This window comes from Lagenorhynchus albirostris, chromosome 20 (assembly GCF_949774975.1).
Source record: "Lagenorhynchus albirostris chromosome 20, mLagAlb1.1, whole genome shotgun sequence".
Classification (NCBI taxonomy): Eukaryota; Metazoa; Chordata; class Mammalia; order Artiodactyla; family Delphinidae; genus Lagenorhynchus; species Lagenorhynchus albirostris.
The window spans coordinates 31,342,254-31,365,002 of NC_083114.1; the positions used below are offsets into that span (position 1 = coordinate 31,342,254).

The 22,749-nt window shown below is 39.5% G+C and overlaps 2 protein-coding genes and 1 long non-coding RNA gene across 14 annotated transcripts in view; 2 read left to right on the forward strand and 1 right to left on the reverse strand.

The window, feature by feature from the left end:
* LOC132511319 (uncharacterized) overlaps window positions 1–693 on the forward strand; it is an 18,521-nt gene extending 17,828 nt beyond the window's left edge. The window contains exon 3 of the long non-coding RNA XR_009537584.1: window positions 372–693. This is a non-coding gene — a long non-coding RNA (uncharacterized LOC132511319). The remainder of the gene's footprint in view (window positions 1–371) is intronic.
* TUBD1 (tubulin delta 1) overlaps window positions 1–11,229 on the reverse strand; it is a 22,121-nt gene extending 10,892 nt beyond the window's left edge. The window contains exons 1-6 of one of the 7 annotated variants that reach the window (XM_060134426.1): window positions 11,056–11,229; window positions 10,019–10,234; window positions 8,280–8,427; window positions 7,273–7,489; window positions 6,315–6,546; window positions 1,459–1,623 (exon numbers count right to left, since the gene is read on the reverse strand). In XM_060134426.1, the coding sequence (XP_059990409.1) occupies window positions 1,459–1,623; window positions 6,315–6,546; window positions 7,273–7,489; window positions 8,280–8,427; window positions 10,019–10,190 (934 nt within the window). In that variant the 5' untranslated portion in view covers window positions 10,191–10,234; window positions 11,056–11,229. Of the gene's footprint in view, window positions 1–1,458; window positions 1,624–6,314; window positions 6,547–7,272; window positions 7,490–8,279; window positions 8,428–10,018; window positions 10,235–10,978 lie in introns of those variants that run through there. The other 6 variants (XM_060134428.1, XM_060134423.1, XM_060134425.1 and 3 more) reach the window with 6 other exon arrangements.
* Window positions 11,230–11,484: 255 nt separating this feature from the next.
* Window positions 11,485–22,749, forward strand: part of RPS6KB1 (ribosomal protein S6 kinase B1) — a 39,339-nt gene continuing 28,074 nt past the window's right edge. For 4 of the 6 annotated variants that reach the window (XR_009537691.1, XR_009537692.1, XM_060135106.1 and 1 more), the window contains exons 1-4: window positions 11,485–11,685; window positions 18,705–18,754; window positions 19,973–20,093; window positions 21,521–21,589. Coding sequence is in view for 4 of the 6 variants with exons in the window: in XM_060135106.1 (XP_059991089.1) it covers window positions 11,545–11,685; window positions 18,705–18,754; window positions 19,973–20,093; window positions 21,521–21,589 (381 nt within the window). In the remaining 2 variants the exon portion in view is untranslated. Of the gene's footprint in view, window positions 11,686–12,162; window positions 12,272–16,516; window positions 16,548–18,704; window positions 18,755–19,972; window positions 20,094–21,520; window positions 21,590–22,749 lie in introns of those variants that run through there. The other 2 variants (XM_060135107.1, XM_060135108.1) reach the window with 2 other exon arrangements.

Here is a 22,749-nt window from a genome sequence, read left to right on the forward strand (position 1 = left end):
GGTTTCTGCTCAGGAAAGGCTAAAAACCGGTGAGGCTGTGAAAATACAGCAGTAAACAAAACAAAAATCTCTGCCCTCATAAAGTTTACATTGTACTGAGATAAATGAAAGATCCACACTAAGGAATTCCAGAATGCTAGAGACAAAGAGAAAATCCTAAAAGATACAAGAGAGAATAAAACAGGATTAGGAATCAGATTGAAGTGGGACTTCTCAGCAGTAACACTGGAAGCTGGAAGCTATCGAGCAGTGCTTTCAAGACACTGAGTAAAAAATGATTCCCAGCCTCGAATCCTGGCCAATCAAATATAAAAGTAGGATAATGACATTTGCAGCCTTAAAATTTTTACCTTCCCTGTACTCTTTCTTAGGAAGCTCCTGGAGGGTACTATCCATGAGGGAATTAACCCAGAAAGAGGAAGATTTGAAATCTAGGAAACGGGCTAGAATAAAGAAGGAGGCAGAGATGCCAGTGCTGGCTGCTTATTAAGCCTGGAGAGTAACCAGTGCAGACTGGAACAGCAGGGTGAAGTCCTCCGGAAGGGATATCTCCAAGCAGATAATGCAAGTAATAAGATTACCTGATTGATAGGTCTGAACATGCTGAGAAGGGTTTCATTTTTATGGAAAAGTTTAGGGGTAAATTTGTAATAGGTACAAAGAATATCGACCAAATAAATTTAACTATTAACTCTAGGAGGAAAAAATAAACTGTACATGAAATAAAATGTAATCTGTATATACAGTACATGGCTCAACTATGAATAATATCTACATAGCAAAAATAACACAGACAATGAAAACTGATCTAACCCAAAAGTATGCTTTAACTAGATTGGGAGGAGGGAGGGAAAGGTGTGTGGATGTGTATATAGGGGGTGTTAAGAAGATTCAGTTCTCAACTTCATGCTAGGAAGGCAACTGATAATATCTAAACCTAGAAAATAAAACAAATAGCGGAATATGCAAGATATTTAGAAATATGGGGGCAAATTCCAGAAGAAACATCTCAAAACACTGAAAGCAGTTTCTGCTGGGCTGAGGGGAAGTGTGGAATAGGCTGTTCTCTTCCTCATTATAAACTCATACTGGACAATTACTTGACTTTTTTTTTTTAAATTGAGATGTAATTTACACACAACGCAATGGACAGATTTAAATAGACACTTAAGTGAGTTCTGACTCCTTGATTTTTTTAAAAAAACCTATGTTCATATATTACTTTGATAAAAATAAAATAAAAATAAATGTCACACTCATCTGAAATTTTTTTGAGAAATGAAACTGTGAAGTGATTAAGAAATCCTCCCCGGATGTTCTGGTGAGTTTTTTGCAGGAGCCTCCCTGGTCAGAAGAAGGCACCATTATTTCAACTGGATCAAGCCAGTTTATATTGAGAACTCCAGTAGAGGCATTTTTCCCAGCTTGTGGGCTGCATATTTTTAAAATACCCTTTACCTTCTTCCATTTTCGCATTAGAAATGAGCATCTGTCTCAAATGCTTGAGGAGGCCAGCCCAAGTAAATGTGCTGTATGCCAGTGAATTCTCAGACATTTGAGGAATGTTACGAACACCCAGCATCTTGAATTCTGGATGGGGAACTAAATTCTCCATTAAGTCTCCTGCAAAGAAAAAAAATCTGAACTAAATTTTTAAATTCCACGTTGTTTCCACTGACTCATACACAGCCATGATTTGATGGCTTGGGGGAACCAAATGGGTTTTCTCCTCCAAGGCCAAAATTGCTTAAAATTTAAAATGTAAATACAATTTCAGAGACGCTGTCTATTAAAGACCACATATTTGCTTGATTTTGGCACCTATTTTAGCATGAGTGAAAAAAACACACTTTGCCAAAAGGAAACGAGAATTTCTTTTTAGCTAAGAGACTGGAAATGTGAGTGAAATATTTAGCTAAACCCCAGGAAAACAAAATAAGCATGAGACGTAATATGCTTTTATTGTCTGTCATTCAGTGTTCACTAAATAGTCCCTTAGAAATTTTCCTAGATCTCTTATTTATTTTATCTGGTTAAATAATAATCAGAACCTCTTAACATCAAACTTTACTGGGAAAGAAGACAGGATTAGTAACTCCTGAACACAGGAATACACCTATTTTTAGAACCTTGTATTTGTAATGAAACAGAATTCAGGAGAAAGGCTAATTTGTTTTTCATTCAGAGCTTATTTTATATGTTTTTAAAATATTTTTATCTTTTTAATATGTCATATATTTTATGTATTTTATATATTTTTTATATTTTTATAGAAAATACCTAGAGGAGAAAGAAAAATCTTCTACCATAACATGAAATTTAAATTTTATGATAACGTTGAGTGCAAACTCATATCCTACGTCCTAATGTTAAGAACAAATTTTGACACAAACATCTACAAAATGTTGCACAAATTGATCCTATGGCTAATGGAGTTTCCTCTAAACATAAGAATCCTCTTCTGCAAAATACCTAGAGCTGAATTCTATTGCACAGCATGCATAAACAAGCAGCAGTCAGCAAGTAATTCCTGAGGACTAACACACAAATTAATTGTTAAAATCTGCTTTCCCCCCCAGCTTTCTTGTTTACCCACTCTCATCTTAACCATTCTTGACTTTGTCAAACCCTGTTATGGACTGACAGTTTGTGTCCCTCAAAATTCATATATTGAAATCCTTACCACCAAGGTGATGGCATCAGGAGGAGGTGGGGCCTTTGGGAGATGAGGTCTCTATAAAAGAGACCCCAGAGAGGTCTCCCGTCCCTTGTGCCAGGTGAGAACACAGTGAGAAGACGGCCATCTGTGAACCTGGAAGCGGGCCCTCACCAGGCACTGAATCTACTAGTGCCTTGATCTTGGACTTTGAGCCTCCAGAACTGTGAGAAGTAAACTTGTGCTGTTTATAAGCCGGTCAGTCTATGGAATTCTTGTTATAGCATATTCCTACACACCTTGCGGGATCTTACTTCCCCAACCAGGGATTGAACCCGGGCCATGGCAGTGAAAGTGCCGAGTCCTAACCACTGGACCGCCAGGCAATTCCCTGGACCTAAGTTTTTAAAACTGAGCAATTGAAGGATCGAGGAGGAAACAGGCTTCTTCTGGGGGAAAGCTAAGAGATCTGTTTTAGACACATTATGTTTGGGATGACCATGAAATGTGTACACATAGATGTTGGGAAGGCTGCTGGATATAGAAATCTAGAGCTTAGGGAATTGGTCAGAGTTGGAGAGAAACTGGCCAGCTGGAGAAAACAAATGGTGTTGAAAGCCATGGGACTGGGTCAGTCACCTTCGGAGAGGGTTCAAGACCAGCATTTAGAGCTTAGGAAACGGAGGAGCCAAAGAAGGAGGAAAAAAACGGGAATAAAAGGAATAGTCATTGAGATGAGGAGGGAAATCAGGAGAGGGGCTGTCACAAAAGACGAAGAGGAGACTCAGAAGACAAGGCATCGGCCATTCCAAATTCTACTGAGATAAAATAAGGACAGTGAACGGGCCAGTGAATTTGACAATGTGAACATGCTTGCGACCTATTAAGAAAAGCAGCTTTAGAAAAGTGATGGAAGAGAAACTAGATCAGAGTGGGTTGAAGAGTGAATAGATGGTGAAGAAATGAGGACAGGGAGAATGGAGGCCCCTTTGAGGACAGTTGTTCTAAAGAATGACAGATAAGTGGGGAAATCACGAGAGGTGATGTCAAGGGAGGGCTTCTTTGGTGTGAAAGATGCCAGAGAGCCGTTGTAATGGCAGTGACCCAGGAAAGAGGGTTAATGACATGTGAGGATGAGAGATGAGTGAGGAATTAAGTCCCTGAGAAGAGAGAGGGAATGGGACCCAGAACCCAAGCGAGAGGCTGGCCTTTGATAGAAGCAGGATACTTCTCCCACTGTGACACAAGGTGAAGGGCAAGTGTGGACCCAGTGCCCTATAGTTTGTACATGGTAGTGGGAGTCAAGAGAGTGCCCATGGAACTGATGGCTTGGATTTTCTGAGGGCAGTTCACCGAGTTCATCACAATCTCCCCAAGGAACAACTGGACCAGCCTGCAGACTCAACATCCAACCAGCTCTCCACAGGCAATGGATTTTTCAAAAATAAAGGTGATTATGCCAACGACCTCCTTAAAATCCTTCAGTGGATTTCCCCTGCTCTGAGATTAATGAGGAGGCCTTTAAATGGCTTACAAGGACCTGCAAGTTCGGCCCCTGCTCACCGCTCTAGCCTCAGGTTTCAATCATCCCCCACACCATTCTCTGTGCTCCAGTGACACTGGATTTCTCTCTTCCGAAAGGGCCACGCTTCCTTCTGCCATAGGGTCTTTCCACATGCTATTCCCCCAACATGCTACTCCCTTCTCCCTCCCTTTGCTTAGCCAACTCCAAGTCTTCATCCAGCTTTTTGCTCAAGTGTTACTTCCTCAGGGCAGCCTTCTTTCACCTCGTCAGCCTAAGTCTGGTTCCTTCGTGACCCATTCTCTTGGATCTGTACTCCTTTCCTTCAGAGCATTTAACTCAGTTTTTAATTATATGTTCTTAGTGTAATTATTTGTTTAATGTGAACACAATGTCTGCATTGGTTCCCCACTGGATCCCCAACATGTAGCATAGTGCCTGGCACATAGCAGGAAGCCAATAAATACTGGTTGAATGAACAGATGTGCAATATGGTAAGTACGGTGGAATGAAGAGAAATTAACAAGACACATGTCCCCAAGGAAGCTGCAAATTAGTAGGGACTATAAAACATGCATATGACAGATCCTCTAAGGAAACACATGGTGCAGCATCTGGGAAGGGGCCAGAGGGAGATTTACTTTTGATTGCATATTCTTTTGTACTCCTTAAATAAATGTGTGTGTGTTACTTTTAAAGATAAGCAAACACACTTAAAGAAATAAAGGCAGAAAACATTAAGTGACATAAAAGAGATACAGAATGCCACAGGAGTTCAGAGAAAAAGGGTTACTTTAGGTAAAGGTCTCAGTAGGAAAGCTTTATGGAAAAATTATCACTTGAATTGGACCCTACAGGAAGAGTAAGGTTTCAGTAGAGGTGAAGAAGGGAAGGAGGAAGTGATTTCTAAGAAGAAGGAACACTGAGCAAAGGGACCAAGGCAGGGAAGTACCGGATTGAAGAAAAAAGTGGAGACAGGATGAAAAGTAGGTGGGGAATCTATACAGAGGCGGCAGAAGGTGATGAAAACGGAAAGTTAGGATTCAGGGCATAAGGAATTATGACAAATCTGGCAGGTAATGCATGAGCCATAGAATAAGGGTTAAGTAAAGTACAGGATTAGATCTGTGCACTGGGGAGGCTCATTTGGGGCCAGTGTGCAAGATGGATTGACTGCAGGGGGAAGAAGCAGGCAACAGGAAGGAAAGCAGTAATAGGACCACCTTAAGCCAGGAGTGTCCACGTAGATGTGAGCTTTGGTTTTCATGGAAAAAAAAAGGAGAGAGAGGGAGAGGGAGAGGAGAATAAAGAGAACTTTGTATTCAGGGGGAGTATGCAATATTAGTTGAGAGATACTGACCAAGTGAACCAATATCAGAGAGAGGGAAGTAGGGAAGAATGCAGACAGCTGGCAGAGACGGTACCAACAGTCTGAGCATACTGATGAGATACGAGGACAGTGGGAGAAATCCAGGTGACAGGAATTGAGGAAGAGGGGGCTGGGGAGTGAAGACAGGGAAGCAAATGATGAATCCATTCAGAACATGCTGAATCTGAAGAAGCAGATGGCAACTAAGAAAACTGGGATAGGCAACTATTTGGGAAAGAGAGTAGGACTGGGGGTATAGATTACGGAGTCCTCTGCATCTAGATGATTTGAATTGATAAAGCACCACTTGACAAATAACCTGAAAAAAGAACCACTTCTTTACGGAGTGATGAAAATGATGGTTGTGCAACTTTGTGAATATGCTAGAAAACACTGAATTGTACACTTTAGATGGGTGAATTGTATGGTATGTGAATTATATCTCAAAGTTATTTTTAAAGAACAAAAAAAAGGGGATTTCCCTGGCGGTCCAGTGGTTAAGACTTTGCCCTCCAATGCAGGGGGTGTGGGTTTGATTCCTGGTTGGGGAGCTAAGACCCCAGGTGCCTCGCAACCAAAAAGCAAAACATAAAACAGAAGCAATATTGAAACAAATTCAATAAAGCTAAGCTGCTCTTTGGGAAGGTTTTCGAAATGAGGGAGACCTGAGTATATCTTTAGGCAGAGGGGAAGAGCCATAGAAGAACAACCTTCAGGCTTTCAGAACATCAGACTTCTCTACAAGTAACACACAGGAGGACAAATACCTAGTGGGTTTCTTCTGTAGTGAAATGAGCCTTCCCCAGAGTAAGTAGGCTGGAACACACTTCCCAGCTGATGTGCGAGGACTTGATTTATATCACGGAAGGAGATCTGCTTGATATTCATCAGTTTCGCACAGATCTTATGAACAGCATCATTCTCATGAACAAGGAGGGCATCTGAAGATCGGTACAAGTGAGAAAGGGTCAAAATGGAATTGTAGTTCTGAACAATAACCTGGAGGAAAAAAAAGGTCAAAGATAAGAAAGGCAGGAGAGAACAGTGGTTAAGAGGGTAGACTCTAAGGGCATCCTGCCTAGGTTCAAAGCCTGGCTCTTTCACTTTCTAGCTATAAGATCTTTGACAAGTTATTTAATCTCTCTATGCCTCAGTTTCCTCGTTTGTAAAATGGGGATAATACTTATACCAGCCTCCTAGAGTTGTAAGGATTAATGATAGAATGCAAGTAAAGCACTTAAGAACAGTGCCCTTATTGAGTAAGGGCTCAATAAATGATGACTATTACTATCACACTTTCTTCCTACATCATTTCCTATACTGACTTATTTCACCTCTGTTTAATTATTTCTCCTACTAGGGTGATCAATAGGAAATTGGCCTATACAGAAATTTCCTTTCAATGGAAAGAAATGAAAATTCTTTGAAGGTTGGCAATGGCACGATGAGGCCAAGGTCCCTGCTTTGCATGCTGTAGCCAGAGGGACTGAACCAGGAATGGGTTCCTGAGAGAAGATGCACAATTGTCTTCTTCGGAATTTTTATGAATAAGGACACCTCATTTGTTTGGCAAAGTTAAATGAATTGTACATGAAAGTACCATATTGTATAATCATTCCTTACACAGTAACTTAACATTTCCAAAGAAAGGGTGAGATCAATCTTTTACCTACATTTAACTGCAAAGAATACAAAATATAAATTTTTCAATTGACATGTTCATACCTCACCAGTTCCATAAGGCCATATAATCTGATTCATTTTCAAAGAGTTTGAGTACTGATCTTGTAAGTTCTGTGTAACGAAGGCTCCTAGCCCTGATCCTGTGCCTCCGGCCATACTCATTATGATGAAAAAACCATTCAAAGAATCGCATTTCTCCACTTCCTTCTGGATTAGGTTCATTATAGATTCTTCATGCCTAGGTCCATGAACAGAGTATCTATGCAATGCAAAAGAAACAAACACCTTTCAATTTAACCAAAGATGGAATGCAGAGAAAGATATAGGATAGCAAAGGCTTTTTAAACCTATGGAAGTGAACTAACTCTTAAGAAAGGTACAGGTACCTGATTGATGAAATTTAAGATACACAAGTTAAATATTTTTAACAGGTGAATAGGACTGCTAGGAGAGTAAATTTACTGAGAGTAGAAAATTCTCTTTTATAGTCCATTCCTTTAGGCTGGAGACTTCAATTACCAGGTAGTTCTGCAAGTTTACGGTACAACATAATATTCAGTATTCATAACAATACTCCTAAAGCAGTGGTTCTAACTTTGCTGCACATTAGAATCATCTAGGGAAGCTCTGAAAAATCCCAACATTCAGACTTCATCCCAAACCAATTAAACCAGAATTTCTGGAAGTGAGACCTAGGCATTGGAATTTTCCAAAGAACACTAGGCAATACTACTGCCTTGGCATATTTCCTATTAACTGGAATACCTGCCAGACAAAGATATTGTATTGACAATAAGTTAGCTGGCAGAACAACAGTGAAGAAGTGGAAAACGTTGCTGCAAGAGATCCTTGGTTTCATCATTACCTGAACCTTAAGCATAGATGTACACGAGACAGAATGAGTGTCTTCTGGGTGAAGTCACACTCTACATTTTAAAACAGCAATTTCAAAATTATGTGTTTGGTATATCAACTGTGCAGTTGTAACTATACTATTAATCAACTATGCAGCTGTATCTAAACTGAAAATCATGAGGAATTATTCTTACCCATATGCCCAGTTGTTTCCAGAACCTTGTTTTTGACAGAAGCATGAATGCTGGCCATATTTCCATCGGCCAGAATGGGCAGCCTTTGACAGTGTTTGATTGATAACTTTAGGTTCCATGTCAACAAGTACAGCACGAGCAATTGGAACTAGAGAGGGAAAAAAAATCAAAAGAAAAATATTGCACGTGGCTTATTTGGGTTAACTCAGAGCATAAACTTCTAGGTCCAAAAAAAAAAAAAATCAAAGATTGAGGATAGGAAGTACTTTCCTTCTGCTTAGAAATTCAGGTGGGCAGCAGCAGGTATATGCAGATGTGTCATAATGCCTAGCATTGTGCTAGGCAGGTTGAATAAACGTGGGCTAAAATGATGACTGGGTCAAGTCTACCAACATCTGTTGAGTGCTTATTATGTGCTAGGTACTGTGCTGGGAACACAGAGACAAAGACAACATCAATCCAGCCCTAGGAGGACCAGTGGGAGAGATAAAATACATCAACACTTAATCACAGTATGATGTGATATGACCCACAGCAAATCCACACTAACAGAGTAGTATTTTTATTCAGAGGTATAAAAATACCAAGGGCAAAAAAAGCATCTCAGGATTATTGAAGCAGAAGATGGAGAAAGAGGGGGTATAAGAAGTGATGGATGGGGAGAGAAAGCAGGCAGGGCTCAGATCTTGGAAGTCCTTGTATGCAATGCTAAAAACCTTGAAATTTACTTTTTAGGCAATGAGAAACCACTGAAAATGTTCAAGCAGGGGAGGAAAGATGTCTTTTTTAATACGGTAGTGTGGACGATAGATGTGATAAACACAAGAGACCAGGCAGGGAAACTCAGGAGGATTGTCTTGAAACAGTCCAGGTGAGAAAGGACAAGAGCCAGAACTAAGGCAATGAAAGTGAAGATGGAAAAGGGAGAAGAGTGTCAAGAGATGAGTAGGAGGTAAACTACGCAGATCTTGATGTTTGATGGTATGTGGGCAGTCAGAGCTAAGTTTTAAAGGAAAAATAATGAATGCCCTTGGGTATGGAGATGTTGAGTCTGAGGGACACATGAGAGACGCAGGTGATGTTCACTAATCAGTCTGCAGCTTGGAAGAGATGCTAGGCTAGAGGTTTTGAGAGTCACTAGTATAAAAGATGTAGCAAAATTTGAGAGTCACTGAAATTGCCCAGAGAGAACTATACAAGTGAGGACAGAAGAGAGGCTGAGATGCAACCACTGGAGAAGAAAAGTTCAGAGCCTAAGCAGAAGGAATTTCAAGGAGGGAGTTTTATAGTTAATGTTATCAAATATGGTAGAGAAGTTAAGTGAATTAAGAAAAGAAACACAGTTACTGGCTCTAGGAATTAGGAGATCATTGGGAGTTTTTCATAGAACAGCTTCAGTGGTATTGTAGAGCAGAAGTAGGATTACAGTTGGTTAAAGAGGGTTCTCCTTTGAGAATCTTAGACGAGAAGGCAAAGAGATGAGGAAGGAAAAAAGCTATAGTCAAGAGCTAAGTTTTGTTTGTTTGTTTGGTTTTAGATTGGCATGATCTGAGCATGCTCACGTGCTGAGGAGAAGATGTCACTGAAGAGGCAAACGTTAACATAGAAACAAAGGGCTGAGAGCAAAATCATTCCGTAGTAAGATGGAAGGGGACGGGGTTCAGACACCACGTGGAGGGCCTGGCCTTGAAGAGGCTGGTTATGTCAGAGTAAAGGAGAGGTCTGTGGACCACACATACCTCCATTTTCCTCCTCACTGAAGAATCTTTCTTTGCAAGATGCTTGATATGCCTCATTCTCCCTTTTAGAGCAGAGTCCCTGGGGACAGTGTGAGTCACTAAATAAAGCATCAAACACTTCAAAACCAATCTGATTGCCACATTGACCAAGCTGCACTGTTACTATTGACATGCTGAGACACAAACCAGGCTTACTCCCCCAAAACAGTGAGCAACCTGTAATAGAAAAAATAGAGTCTTTGAGAGCCACTACATTACCAATAAAGAACAAATAAAATGCCATATATGTGAATATACATCACTAAAAATATAATTTGTAAGTACTATATATGTCTATGGTGTTATAGACACAATAGCTATGTTGTCTAAGGAGCCAATCATTCAAGGAAGTTGGTTTCGGGATTCAGGATTACTGTACCCAAAACCATTCATACACAGCTCAATAGTTTCCAAAATCTCATTTGTAATCGCTATTTTCCTAAGCATGCATTTAAAACAAACAAGACAAATTCTGGTGAAAGGAATTCGTAGTGTACAGTTCACACCACAGGGACAGAGCGAATGCAGAAGTGAGCTCAACAGTAGCACATTTAATTAACATTAATTTTCTCTCTTCAAAATGACTTTCTCCACCAATCGCCTTTCTGTTCTGGTAACTACAGTAACACAAGAAAGTCTTTGTATTTAGCTCAGATAGGACAGCAAGGAAGACGAAGCTTGGGGAAAAAAAGACCAGATGAAATATTAGAGGAACTATCCACTACTTTTAACACTGAAAAGAGACAATTTTTGGTAACGACCTCACACCGGGTCTATGCAGCACTGGAAAGAGCTGTGGCTTGTAAGCCAGACTCTGTACTTAACAATTATCAAACAACCTTGCAAAAACAGGTATCGTTATTTTCATTTTACAGAGAAGGAAACAGGCTCTGAAAGGTTATGCGACTTTCGCAAGACCACTGCACTAGTAAATAGCAAAGCCAAGTTCTCCCTTTCTACACCGCCCCAGGAGTTCCCCATTAACCCCACTCACTGACAGCCTCAGGATCAGCCGTTTCTGTCCGGTTCAAACTTCAGAGTGGCAACCTTCTCATTATGCGCATGCTCACTTTCAATACCAAAAACATTACAGAGAACGAATGCGCATGTTCCACAGACGACGAGATTTGTTGTGGGTTTTTTTTTTCCTATTCCGAAAGGTTAATTACGCATGTTCAATTTCAATTTATCAACTTCAGATATGGTACGCATGCTCACTGTCCATCAGACGCTTTAGCTGAGAATGCGCATGATCTGGCTTCCGAGCGAGGCTTCGGCTGGGCTTCTGCGCATGTTTCTGCCAGTACCTGGCTCCCAGCGATAGTTCTACGCATGTTCATTGCCCACGGTTCGGCTTCATAGAGTCCTGTACGCATGCTCCAGCGCTGAACTTGAGGAGCCAGTCTAGGGCCTAGGCGCAGACGCACTGAGCCCAAGCAGCCGGTGATGGCGGCAGCTGCGGTGGTGGCTGCGGCGGGTCCGGGCCCATGAGGCGACGACGGAGGCGGGACGGCTTTTACCCAGCGCCGGACTTCCGAGACAGGGAAGCTGAGGACATGGCAGGAGTGTTTGACATAGACCTGGACCAGCCAGAGGACGCGGGCTCTGAGGATGAGCTGGAGGAGGGGGTGAGGCCCGGGGTCCCGGGGGGCCCGAGGTGACAGGGCCGGGGCGGCGGCCCGCGCCCTGGAAGCGCGGCGCGTCCGAGAGCGCGGAGACCCAGCGGGGCGCGAGCAGTCTGCAGGAGGAGCCGAGGCGCTGCACGGCCAGAAGCGGGGGGGCGGGGGGGGGCAGGCGGTGCGGACCTGGCCGTAGGTGCGAGGCTGCTGCGGCGCTTGCAGGTGCGGCTTGTGCCCTTATAGCCCCAGACCGGTGCAGCCGGGAGCAGTCTGTTTGTGGAGGGAACGAGGAAGGGCGCGTGGTCGATTCCTGGAGCTACTGGACTTGAGTGTGCGGGGCGCGAGTGTTGGGGGGAGGGGACTGCGCTTGCTGGGTGGCCCGTAAGTGCAGGTGAAGTGTGGAAGGGTTCCCCTAAGTGTTCCATCTTCAGACCTCCCACAACCACTTCTCTCGGCCTGTCGCTTCTCTCCTAGGAAGCGCTCAGCTGTTAGAAGTGACAGCTGAAAACTTCTGTCGGGAGTAGCGCTGCCGCTGCTGTTACAGCCACCAGGAGTTTTATTTCGGGAGCAAGGGGGCTCTGCCGCATCTTCCAGGGTTTGTTTGATTGCTTTTTTTTTTTAAAACCCCTTCCTTGTGACTTTTTTTTTTAAAGCATTTATAACGACACACGGCATTTGTAACTTACTTTTACCCCAGTTGACGATGTCTACATTTTTTCAAAATACTTGATGTAATTTAGGGGTGGAAAAAAACCAGCGTTGACAGCTGTGATTTGGCTTGCCAAAAATAAATTGGTTGCACTGAGACTTGTGAATGGTGGTGTGAGGGCTTTTCTTTCTGTAATTTAGGGTGTTAAATTTAGAATTGTTTTTCCTAATGCATAGCTTGGTTTTACCTTTGCTGCCTTAGTAGTTTGTTATTCTTTATTCAAGATTCTTTTCTCAAGATAAATTTATTGAAAAATCACAGATTGTACCTGACGTTCAGAAGTGGTGTTGTCATGCTAAATCCCTGATTCTGGGTAAATGACCATCAATGATAACCTCACGGTAATTTAGATTCTAAATTCCATTGCCTAGATGAGTAGTGGGTTAATGACTGATGTCAGATGTTTGTTCTAACTACAGAAGGGGCTTCCCTTTCTTTTCCTCACCCTGTTTTCCTCCTTTGGCAAGTAAGTTGTTGCCTGCTTGTTGACCAAAGATTGAGATGCTATATATAAAGAATTTTGAACACTTCATGAAACTAAGTGGGCTAAAGTAATACTGCCCTTTTCATAATCAAAGGAGTCTAAATCAAAATCAGACACTTCGGAAGGTGGGTGTTGAGATGTGTACTTTTTAATATGTTTGCATATGGAATTCCAGTTAGCCTCTTTTTTTTTTCCAGTTAGCCTCTTAATGGAACATGTGATAACACTGAATACAATTTGAAACAAACGTAGGATTACTTTCATTACAAATAACATACTCATCGATTATATTGGCCCCATATAGCAGTGGCTTTGGAGCAGAGCAGGGGAGAAAATGATAGGAAGGGTATTTTATAAAATCTTCATCAGTTGAACTTACAGAATTTCCAGACCATGGTTTTATTAGGAGTTGGAAGTAAAATACTATATTAAGATTCCTGTTATGAACTGGGACCTCTCCTGGACATTTGTTTTGCTGGGTACAAGCAAATAGGATTTTGAGAATTTTGAACGGGTGTGGAAGAGGCCAGAGAAATTGTTGGGAATAAGAAAGAAAAAGAAATGTGGCCACCACCCTGGGGAGAGGAGCTTTGGGGAAAGAGCAAAGGTAATTAAAGAGGATTTTGAGGAAGAGCCTTCAGCAAAATATATCTTACTTAGCAATGCTTTTGGAGTTGAACTGTTTCTTTTGAGTGTGTTATTCTAAGAGGTGCAAGCTGGACAAGCAAAAAGAATTGGGGTGGAATTGGGTTGGCCACCCAAGGAGATTCAGTGACATCCAGGTTTCTCTAAAGTAAGATTTAAAATTCTGAAAAATGAGAGAAATTTAGATTCTTGGAAGATCTGACCACTGTGAATTTATAATAGCATAATTAATATTCTGGCTATTTGTGAATTTATATCCAAGCTTTTTAAACATTGGTGCATATCGGAGTAGCCTCACTTCTTCATTTTATAGTAAGGAAACTGAGGCATTGGCCAGAGAGATGATTGCCCAAGACCACAGAGATAACTAGTGGTAGTATTTTCTTGACTCAATTCAGCAAGCTTCATTGCATAGCTTCTTCATTGCATTTACTAGTTTTGTTTGTAATGTACCTGTTTGTGGTTTGTCAAAGTGAATTCTGATCCCCCCAGCCATGCTCACTGACTGTGTGATCTAGAATAAATTGCTTAATCTCCCTGACACTTCTTTCTTCTCCATAAAATGAAGCTTACACGCGATAAAGTATATAAAGTACTCTCAAAATATCCTGGCACATTATGTAGTTAGCTAGTTTATGGAAATATAGCTTGTCAGTGTTAACTCATTGCCAAGGAACCAATCATTTAAATTTACCCTCATCTATGCCTAGAGACTTAATAAATACAGTTATACTAGAGGTGCTGCATTTTTAGAACTGTAGTTTGTTTGTTTGTTTCCTTTCTTTTTGTCATTGGTCCTATTTAGAGATATATACCTTTTTAGGTATGTTACACTGAGTGAATCTGTATTAGTAAATATATGTGTTTACATAGAATAGTTAATTCTTCAGTGAGTAAAAGATGAGGAGATTTAATACATTTTAAATACTGTATTAAAACCAATGGGTGAAAGGGTTTTTTTGTTTGTTTTTCTGTTTCATTGGTGATAATATAATTTGGGAACAGAGTTGAAACTAAGGGAAAGTTTTCCTCTAGAGATTTTCATTAGATTATGAAGATGTTGGAAACGTCTGCTTTCTGTGGAGACACAGGTTAAAAGAGTAATAGATAATTGTGAATGCAACTTAAAAAATCCTTAATTTTTTAAAAAATAAATTTATTTATTTTATTTATTTATTTTTGGCTGCGTTGGGTCTTCGTTGCTGGGCACGGGCTTTCTCTAGTTGCAGCGAGCGGGGGCTACTCTGTTGCGGTGCGGGCTTCTCATTGCGGTGGCTTCTCTTGTTGCGGAGCACAGGCTGTAGGCACGCGGGCTTCAGTATTTGTGGCTCATGGGCTCTAGAGCGCAGGCTCAGTAGTTGTGGCGCGCACGGGCTTAGTTGCTCTGCGGCATGTGGGATCTTCCCGGACCAGGGCTCGAACCCGTGTCCCCTGCATTGGCAGGTGGATTCTAAACCACTGCGCCACCAAGGAAACCCAAAAAATCCTTAATTTTTACTCTACTAATTCAAAATTTGAAATAGTCACAGCGGCTTACTAGTAGTACGAATTTCAGATTGGGATATTAAAGTTTTATAGAGCAAAAAGTGTTTTGAAAAACAGTGCTATATATTCAATAGATAATATGTATTCAAATATTCACGATTGTGAATATCTCATTATCAATGCTTATCTTGCATTTTAATAGATACTTACCTTTAAGTATATTTAAATAGCCCAAGATTTAGGGCCAGGTTTACTCCTTTTTCCCAATGTATCTGAATTACTGAATCTTATTTTATAAGAAAATATCTGTGAACAGCCAGGAAAGTAGATAAATGATTTAATAAATGTTTGGATTAAGGATATTTTTCACCCATTCTGTAACAATTTATTTAAGTTTTTATAAAATGTGCTCTCTTTCATTGGGACTTAAGGCATATTAACTTGAATTTATATACAATTTTAATTTAAAACTTTGTGAATAGTCATTCTGATGCGCTAGTTTGAAACAGTGTATCTTGTATAGTACCTTAGATGAGGAGGAGTGGCACACACCAAAAACATTGGATGGGTCATAAAGCTTAAGGCAGAAAAAAAATCTGAATAAAGTTTCCTGCGAAGGAGAATTGTCAGTATGTCCTATATGGTAGCTTGATGTTTCTGCTATAAGACTTCTAAAGATAACATTGAGTAGTAGAAAAGAATTGTGCCTCAAAATGCTTCTGCTCCAGAAGGTAACGGTAGGTGGTTTACAAGCCCAGATGCAGGTGGTAAGTCAGGCCTGGCTGCCTCCGGAAATGAAACATAGCCACAGGTCATTATCTTTCTAGGTGGCTTCAAAGTCATAGTTCAATGTTAACTACTCTGTGGTCTTTAATTTAGAATTAAGTAAAGCGAATATTAAAAAAAAAAACAATTACATAATATCAGTTTTATAGAAGTTAGCCTTTTGTCTTTAAAGTGAAGCCATCATAGGTGATTGTATGAAGCACCAGAAACCAAAAAAAACCCCTTTAACCATAACCACCCCTATCTGCCCCTCCCCACACACAGAAGAAACTGTATCAAGTTGAAACTGCAAGAATTTTTTCCCCTTGATACTGCCACCTGCATTTGCCTAGGTCTAATCATGAAACATACATCCTTGGTGTTAGACTTCATCCTGACTTGTTTACACTGTGAGCAAGTTCTGACTAAAAAACTTTTGTTTTGAGGGGTCATTTGAACATCCATTGTGTAAGAATGCTGTCAGTTTTCTTTGTGTGTCTTGACTGTGTGCTGGTATCTTTGAAGAAAGATGAGTTCACTTAAATATTTTTTGAATTATTCTAAAATTTTTAATAAAAACTTTAAACTTCTAATCTTTTAGAGCCTACTTTGTTAGGATTAACCACATTTATCATTTCACCAGTTGATGTTCATTTGAGTTGTTTCCATTTTTTGGCTATTGTGAATAACGCTTCTATGAACATTTGTGCCTAAGTCTTTGTGGAACATGTATTTTCATTTCTCTTGGGTAGATACCGAGGAGTAGATATGCTGGATCATGTGGTAAGTCCATGTTTTATTTTTGAAGAAACTGCCAACCTGTTTTCCAAAGTGGTTATACCATTTTACGTTGCTGCCAGCAGTGTATGAGGGTTCCAATTTCTCTACATCCTTGCCAAACTTGTTATTTTTTGTCTTTTTAATTATAACTATCCTAGTTGATATGAAGTGGTATCTCAGTATAGTTTTGGCTTGCTCTTCCCTAATGACTAATGATGTTGAACATACTTTCACGTGACTATTGGCCATTTGTATGTCATCTTTGCAGAAATGCCTATTCAGATCCTAACCCATTTTTTAAAACTTTGGTTATTTATTTTTTTATTATTGAGTTGTAGAAGTTCTTTATATGTTCTTATTCTGTGGATTTTCTTTTCACTTCGTAATATCTTTTGAAGTGCAGAAGTTTTAAGTTTTGAGTAAATTCACTTTATTGACTTTTTTCATTACTCTTTTGTGCCCTTTGTGTTCTGTCTTAAGTCATTGCCTACCCCAAGATTGTGAAGATTTACTCCCTCCTAGATTTCTTCTAAGAATTTTATAGTTTTAGTTCTTACATTTAGGTCTGTGATCCATTTTGATGTATGGTGTGAAGATAGGGGTCCAAAGTAAATCTTTGCATGTGGATATCTGATTGTGCCAACACCATTTATTGAAAGACTGTCTCCCATTGAATTTTCTTGGCATCTTTGTAAAAAATCAGTTGACCGTAAATGGAAGGGTTTATTTCTGGGCTCTCAGTTCTATTTCATTGATCTATATTTCTGTCCTTATGCGCGTACCACACTGTGTTAATTGCTGTTGCTTTGTAGTACACTTTGAAATCAGGATGTGTCAGTCCCCCAACTTTGTTTTCCTTTTTCAAGACTATTTTGGGCCCCTTGTGTTTCTGAGTGAATTTTAGGATTAGATTGACAATTTCTGCAAGAAAGGAACCTGGGATTTTTATAGGATTGAGTTGAATCAGTAGACCAATTTATTTAGTATTGCCATCTTAACAACGTTAAGTCGTCTGATCCATGAACATGGAATGTCTTTTGACTTATGTAGGTCTTTTAAAATTTCTTTCAGCAATGTTTTGGAGTTAGCAAATATACAAGGCTTGCACTTCTTTTGTTAATTTTTTTTCTAAGTATTTTATTCTTATCGATGCAACTGTGAATGGAGTTATCTTAATTTCATTTTTGAATTGTTCATTGCTAGTGTACAGAGGTTAATTAAGTTTTGCACTCATTTATACTACGGTCAGAATAAATGTTTGGCCAGCATGACTCCTCACAATATGAGAGTGTTGCTTAATTGTTTTGCTTTGATCAGCCATATCATACACTACAATATCTTGGACTGGCTGTGGTTACTTTAGGCTTAGTTAGGCTGTAGTTAAATAAGGTTTATAGCATTATGTTAGTCTTATTATCAAAAGCATATCAGAATAGCACTTTTTGTAAATCATTTGATTAACTCATACTTAGAATGTAGTACCTTTAGTTTTGTAATATACAAAATACATATTTTGAATAAATGTAATTTTTGAAGGAAAACAGTCACCTTTTTTTTAAAAAAATAAATTTATTTATTTTACCTTTGGCTGTGTTGGGTCTTCGTTGCTGCTGCGCGGGCTTTCTCTAGTTGTGGCGAGCAGGGGCTACTCTTCGTTGCCGTGCACGGGCTTCTTATTGTGCTGGCTTCTCTTGTTGCAGAGCACAGGCTCTAGGTGCACAGGCTTCAGTAGTTGTGGCACACGGGCTCAGTAGTTGTGGCTCTAGGGTTCTAGAGTGCAGGCTCAGTTGTTGTGGCGCACGGACTTAGTTGCTCCGTGGCATGTGAGATCTTCCCGGACCAGAGATAGAACCCGTGTCCCCTGCATTGGCAGGCAAATTCTTAACCACTGCGCCACCAGGGAAGCCCGATCTCCTGGTTTTGTTTGTAGATCTTTGATGAGTAGCATCTGTAGCTTAGTTATCACATTAAAGTGAAATCCCATAGTATTGTTTGTGCACCTTATTTTGTTCATCACCACATTTACCTGTTATTAAAGTATGGAGAATTTTAAGCTGGTTTATTTCGTTCATTGTCCTTCAGTAATGGGGTGAAGCAGTAAGTTCTTTAATTTCTTGTTTATGAGGTTATTTATTTTTAAAACTTTAACATATTTTTCAGGGTCAGTTAAATGAAAGCATGGACCATGGGGGAGTTGGACCATATGAACTGTAAGTTTATATGAAAATGTTTCACTGTGCTCTCTTTCTTTTATGTAGTTTATAGCCATCATGTGATCTCAATAACCTGTTTTTAAATATTTAGTCATATATACAGACTTGGTTTATTGAGTTTGGCATGAATATCATAACATATCTGGGGTTTTGAGATCATGTATGCATTTTGAGAAAAAGATTATTCAAATTTAGAGTATACTGAATATGAGTCTGCGTGTGTTAAGGAACTTTTATTAGTTTAATATAGAGAACCACCTTTTCCTACTGAAAAAATAAAAATTTTAGAAATGCTCCCCAAATCAAATGCTTTTTTTTTTTAACACTTATTTATTTATTTACTTGGCTGCATTGGGTCTTAGTTGAGGCACACGGGATCTTCATTTTGGCACGTGGGATCTTTAGTTGCGGCATGCGAACTCTTAGTTGCGGCATGTTCCCTGACCAGGGATCAAACCCGGGCCCCCTGCAATGGGAGCACGGGTCTTAGCCACTGGACCACCAGGGAAGTCCCTCAGATGCTTCTTATTTTGCTTGTAATACATCATCCAAACAGAGATCTGTTCAATTTTATGTCATTTTAGGCAAGCTTCATTAGGTGAGTATGGTGTTTAGTCTGCTTTGTACCCCATCTTCAAGTAAAAGGCCTTGGATTGTGGGCAGACTGAGAAGATCACTCATAGAGAAAGCATTTAAGTGACAGATAAATTGCCTCCCTTTTTGGAGTCTTTAAATTAAGCAGATGTGGAAAGATGCATGGATATAATTTATTAGCAAGAATTTTTAGCTAAAGACTTGAACTAATTGGGTACCTTTAGAAAGCTCTCATTTTCTGAAGTTGCCAAATGAAGTTGGATAACAGCTGATCTCATAGACATTTTGAATGAACTAAATTTGAATAACTAGAAAACTTTTTTCCCTTTGTCAGCTTAATAAACGTGTTCTAATTTATCTTAGTTTGGGGATGCTTGATGCTTATGAAAATAAATAATCAATAGCATGTTCTGTAAACAAGCAGATAAGCAGTTATCAAGCCACCCTAATCTTGACCTACCATGTCATTGAATCATTAGCTTACTTAGAGCACGGATACTATATTTGTTATCATGCACCTTTTTCCTTTTACTTAATTGGATTATAATTCTCTTTCTAACAGTATGCTAAAGGTAGTTTAACTTTTTGCAAATTTACTTTTGGTTTTGCTTTTCTTCCCAGTGGCATGGAGCATTGTGAGAAATTTGAAATCTCAGAAACTAGTGTGAACAGAGGGCCAGAAAAAATCAGACCAGAATGTTTTGAGCTACTTCGAGTACTTGGTAAAGGGGGCTATGGAAAGGTAGGAAGTATTTTGAAATGAGAGCTGTTGTCTGTCCTGTGTGGCTTAATTTTTATACCCTGATTCCAGCACTACTCTTCAATCTTTGTTAGCTATCAGCAAAGGATATGATCACTTACCTGGTATTATTTGAGGGCTATACAGAAGTTCTCCTTTTCCTACCACCGTTCACGTAAAAGCCCGGCACATTGTAGGCACTCAGTCAATATTTGTGGAATAAATAAGTAGGCAGCTGTGCCAGGCAAAGTCTGCTACTAGAGGATTCATTCCTTCCTTTGGTTAAATGGTACCATCTATTGGTATCCTTTAAAAAAACAAACTACTGCTTACTTTCAAGAGGCATGGCACATTAAATTGGTATCTGTTACTGAGACCTAAATCTAAATTAGTTTTCTTGGACTTGCAGTATTTGGAGCAATAGAGTTAGGGAAGCTGAAGAATATAAGAGGGGAGAAGAAAAATGAAGAGAACCTCTTAGTTTCATAGTTTTGCCAGAGGCTTTCTAATTTAAGACCTCACCTCTGTGTGTTCTGCCCAAGAAAATTTATACCTTCCCATTCTCTATCAAAAGACAGAATTTGGATAGCATTTTAGAGTTAGGATTAAGCTTGAGAACTATTTATGCTATCGTGTAATGTTCATTTTTGCAAAACATGACATTTGTAGTTTATTCTTAGGCTTAAGGACATATTCTAATATGTTCTAATCATCTTGAATGTGTAACACATGCACTGTGAATCAGACATTTTAGCTGTTGCATGAAAATGTATTGTAGCTAGTCATTTTAAGGAATAGGTAATTGCTGTCAACTATTATTAAATAGTTATATGTGAAGCATCCCTGAGAATTTATGAAATATTTTATAATTTCTGTGTGTCTGGGAAACCTGATTATAGCTTTTTCTATGAAAACTTGGATTTTTTAAGTAACACCGAGTGCTTGTTATAGGATGGTCATTGCCCAGCTTTGCCACCAGATGTCAGCAGAACAGACAGGAAAGTCCCATGTTGTGTAACACTTTTCACTACTAAATCTTTTTTTTTTTTTTTTTTTTTTTTTTGCGGTACGCGGGCCTCTCACTGCCGTGGCCTCTCCCGTTGCGGAGCACAGGCTCCGGACTCGCAGGCTCAGCGGCCATGGCTCATGGGCCCAGCCGCTCCGCGGCATGTGGGATCTTCCCAGACCGGGGCACGAACCCGTGTCCCCTGCATCGGCAGGCGGACTCTCAACCACTGCGCCACCAGGGAAACCCACTACTAAATCTTTAATATAATCTCTTAGCTCATCATTTTTGTACACAGTCGTTCATGGTACTAGTTTTTGTAAGAATACAGACTGCTATATCGTTTGTTTTTATAAGTAGGAATTAAGGGATTGTGACTAGCATAATTTAGCTTTTAATAACGCACACTTTAATTTTCATCTAGGTTTTTCAAGTACGAAAAGTAACAGGAGCAAATACCGGGAAAATATTTGCCATGAAGGTGCTTAAAAAGGTGATTTCTCCCCTCCTCCCCAACTATATTCTTAATTGCTATAAAATCCATATTTTGGTCTAAAATTCTCAGTCAAAAAATGCATTTCTGACACAATTATAAGTCTTCTTGGAATGTGGGATACACTTCATTATTGTTATTCTTGTTTTATTCTGCTTGGTGAGGGTGGAGAGGAGAGCTGTTTCAGTTCTCCTCTGAGGTAACTCTTTTAGCCCTTTGTTCTGGTCTCTGTATTTCTAAGTAATAAGCAAGTTCTGCTATGACTTAATCCAGTAGTTTTAGAATTATGCATTGACTTCCTATTTTATTCTTTTTTACTCCTTTCTTCCTTTTTCCCATCCTCATCTTGCTTCATTTTCTTTCTATCTACTATTGTCTTCTCACACCTTCCATCAACTCTGTAAAACACCTTTCGGGCCATGGTTCTATGATCACACTTATTAGATAATTTACTAGTTCCATTTATTTTCCTAGAGACATCCTATAGGAACCTCTATCCTCCTGTTCTCACCTGTACTGATAGTTATCTAGGCATAGCTATCATTACTGGACTTTCCCTGCACCACAATCCTTGGAATCCTCCTGACTCCTTCAGTGTTGGATCTTTGGTTCCTGGATTCCATATGTTCCTTTTTCTTAGTTTGTGTCTCGTTCCCTTGCTTTGGTGACCATTTACTGGTGGGTTCCTGAGGAACTGAATCAAGGTAAATTTTTGGGGAAATATTGCATATTTGAAAATTTTCTTATTATATTCTTATACTTGTTTGTATGGATGCAGTTTTGAAGTTGAAAATCATTTTCACACAGGATTTTGCTCCATTTTCGTCTAGCTTTCAGCATTTCTGTTCAGGAGTCCCTTGCCATCTGATTCCCAATCCTTAGATCTATTTTTCTTTAAGATATTTAACATTTTCTTTTTATTTTTAATGTTCTAAAATTTTGCAGTGATGTGTCTTGCTTTGATTCTTATTATTTATTTTTACTCTTTCAATCTTGAAAGTTTCAGTCTTGTAGCTCCAGGAAATTTTCTTTTATCTCTGATAATTTTCCTCCTATTGGTTTCTTTTCTTGGAATTGCATTTACTTGGATGTTGGACCTCCTAGACTGATCATCTATTTTTCTTACCTTTCCGTTTGTCCGTTTCTTTATCTTTTTGTTA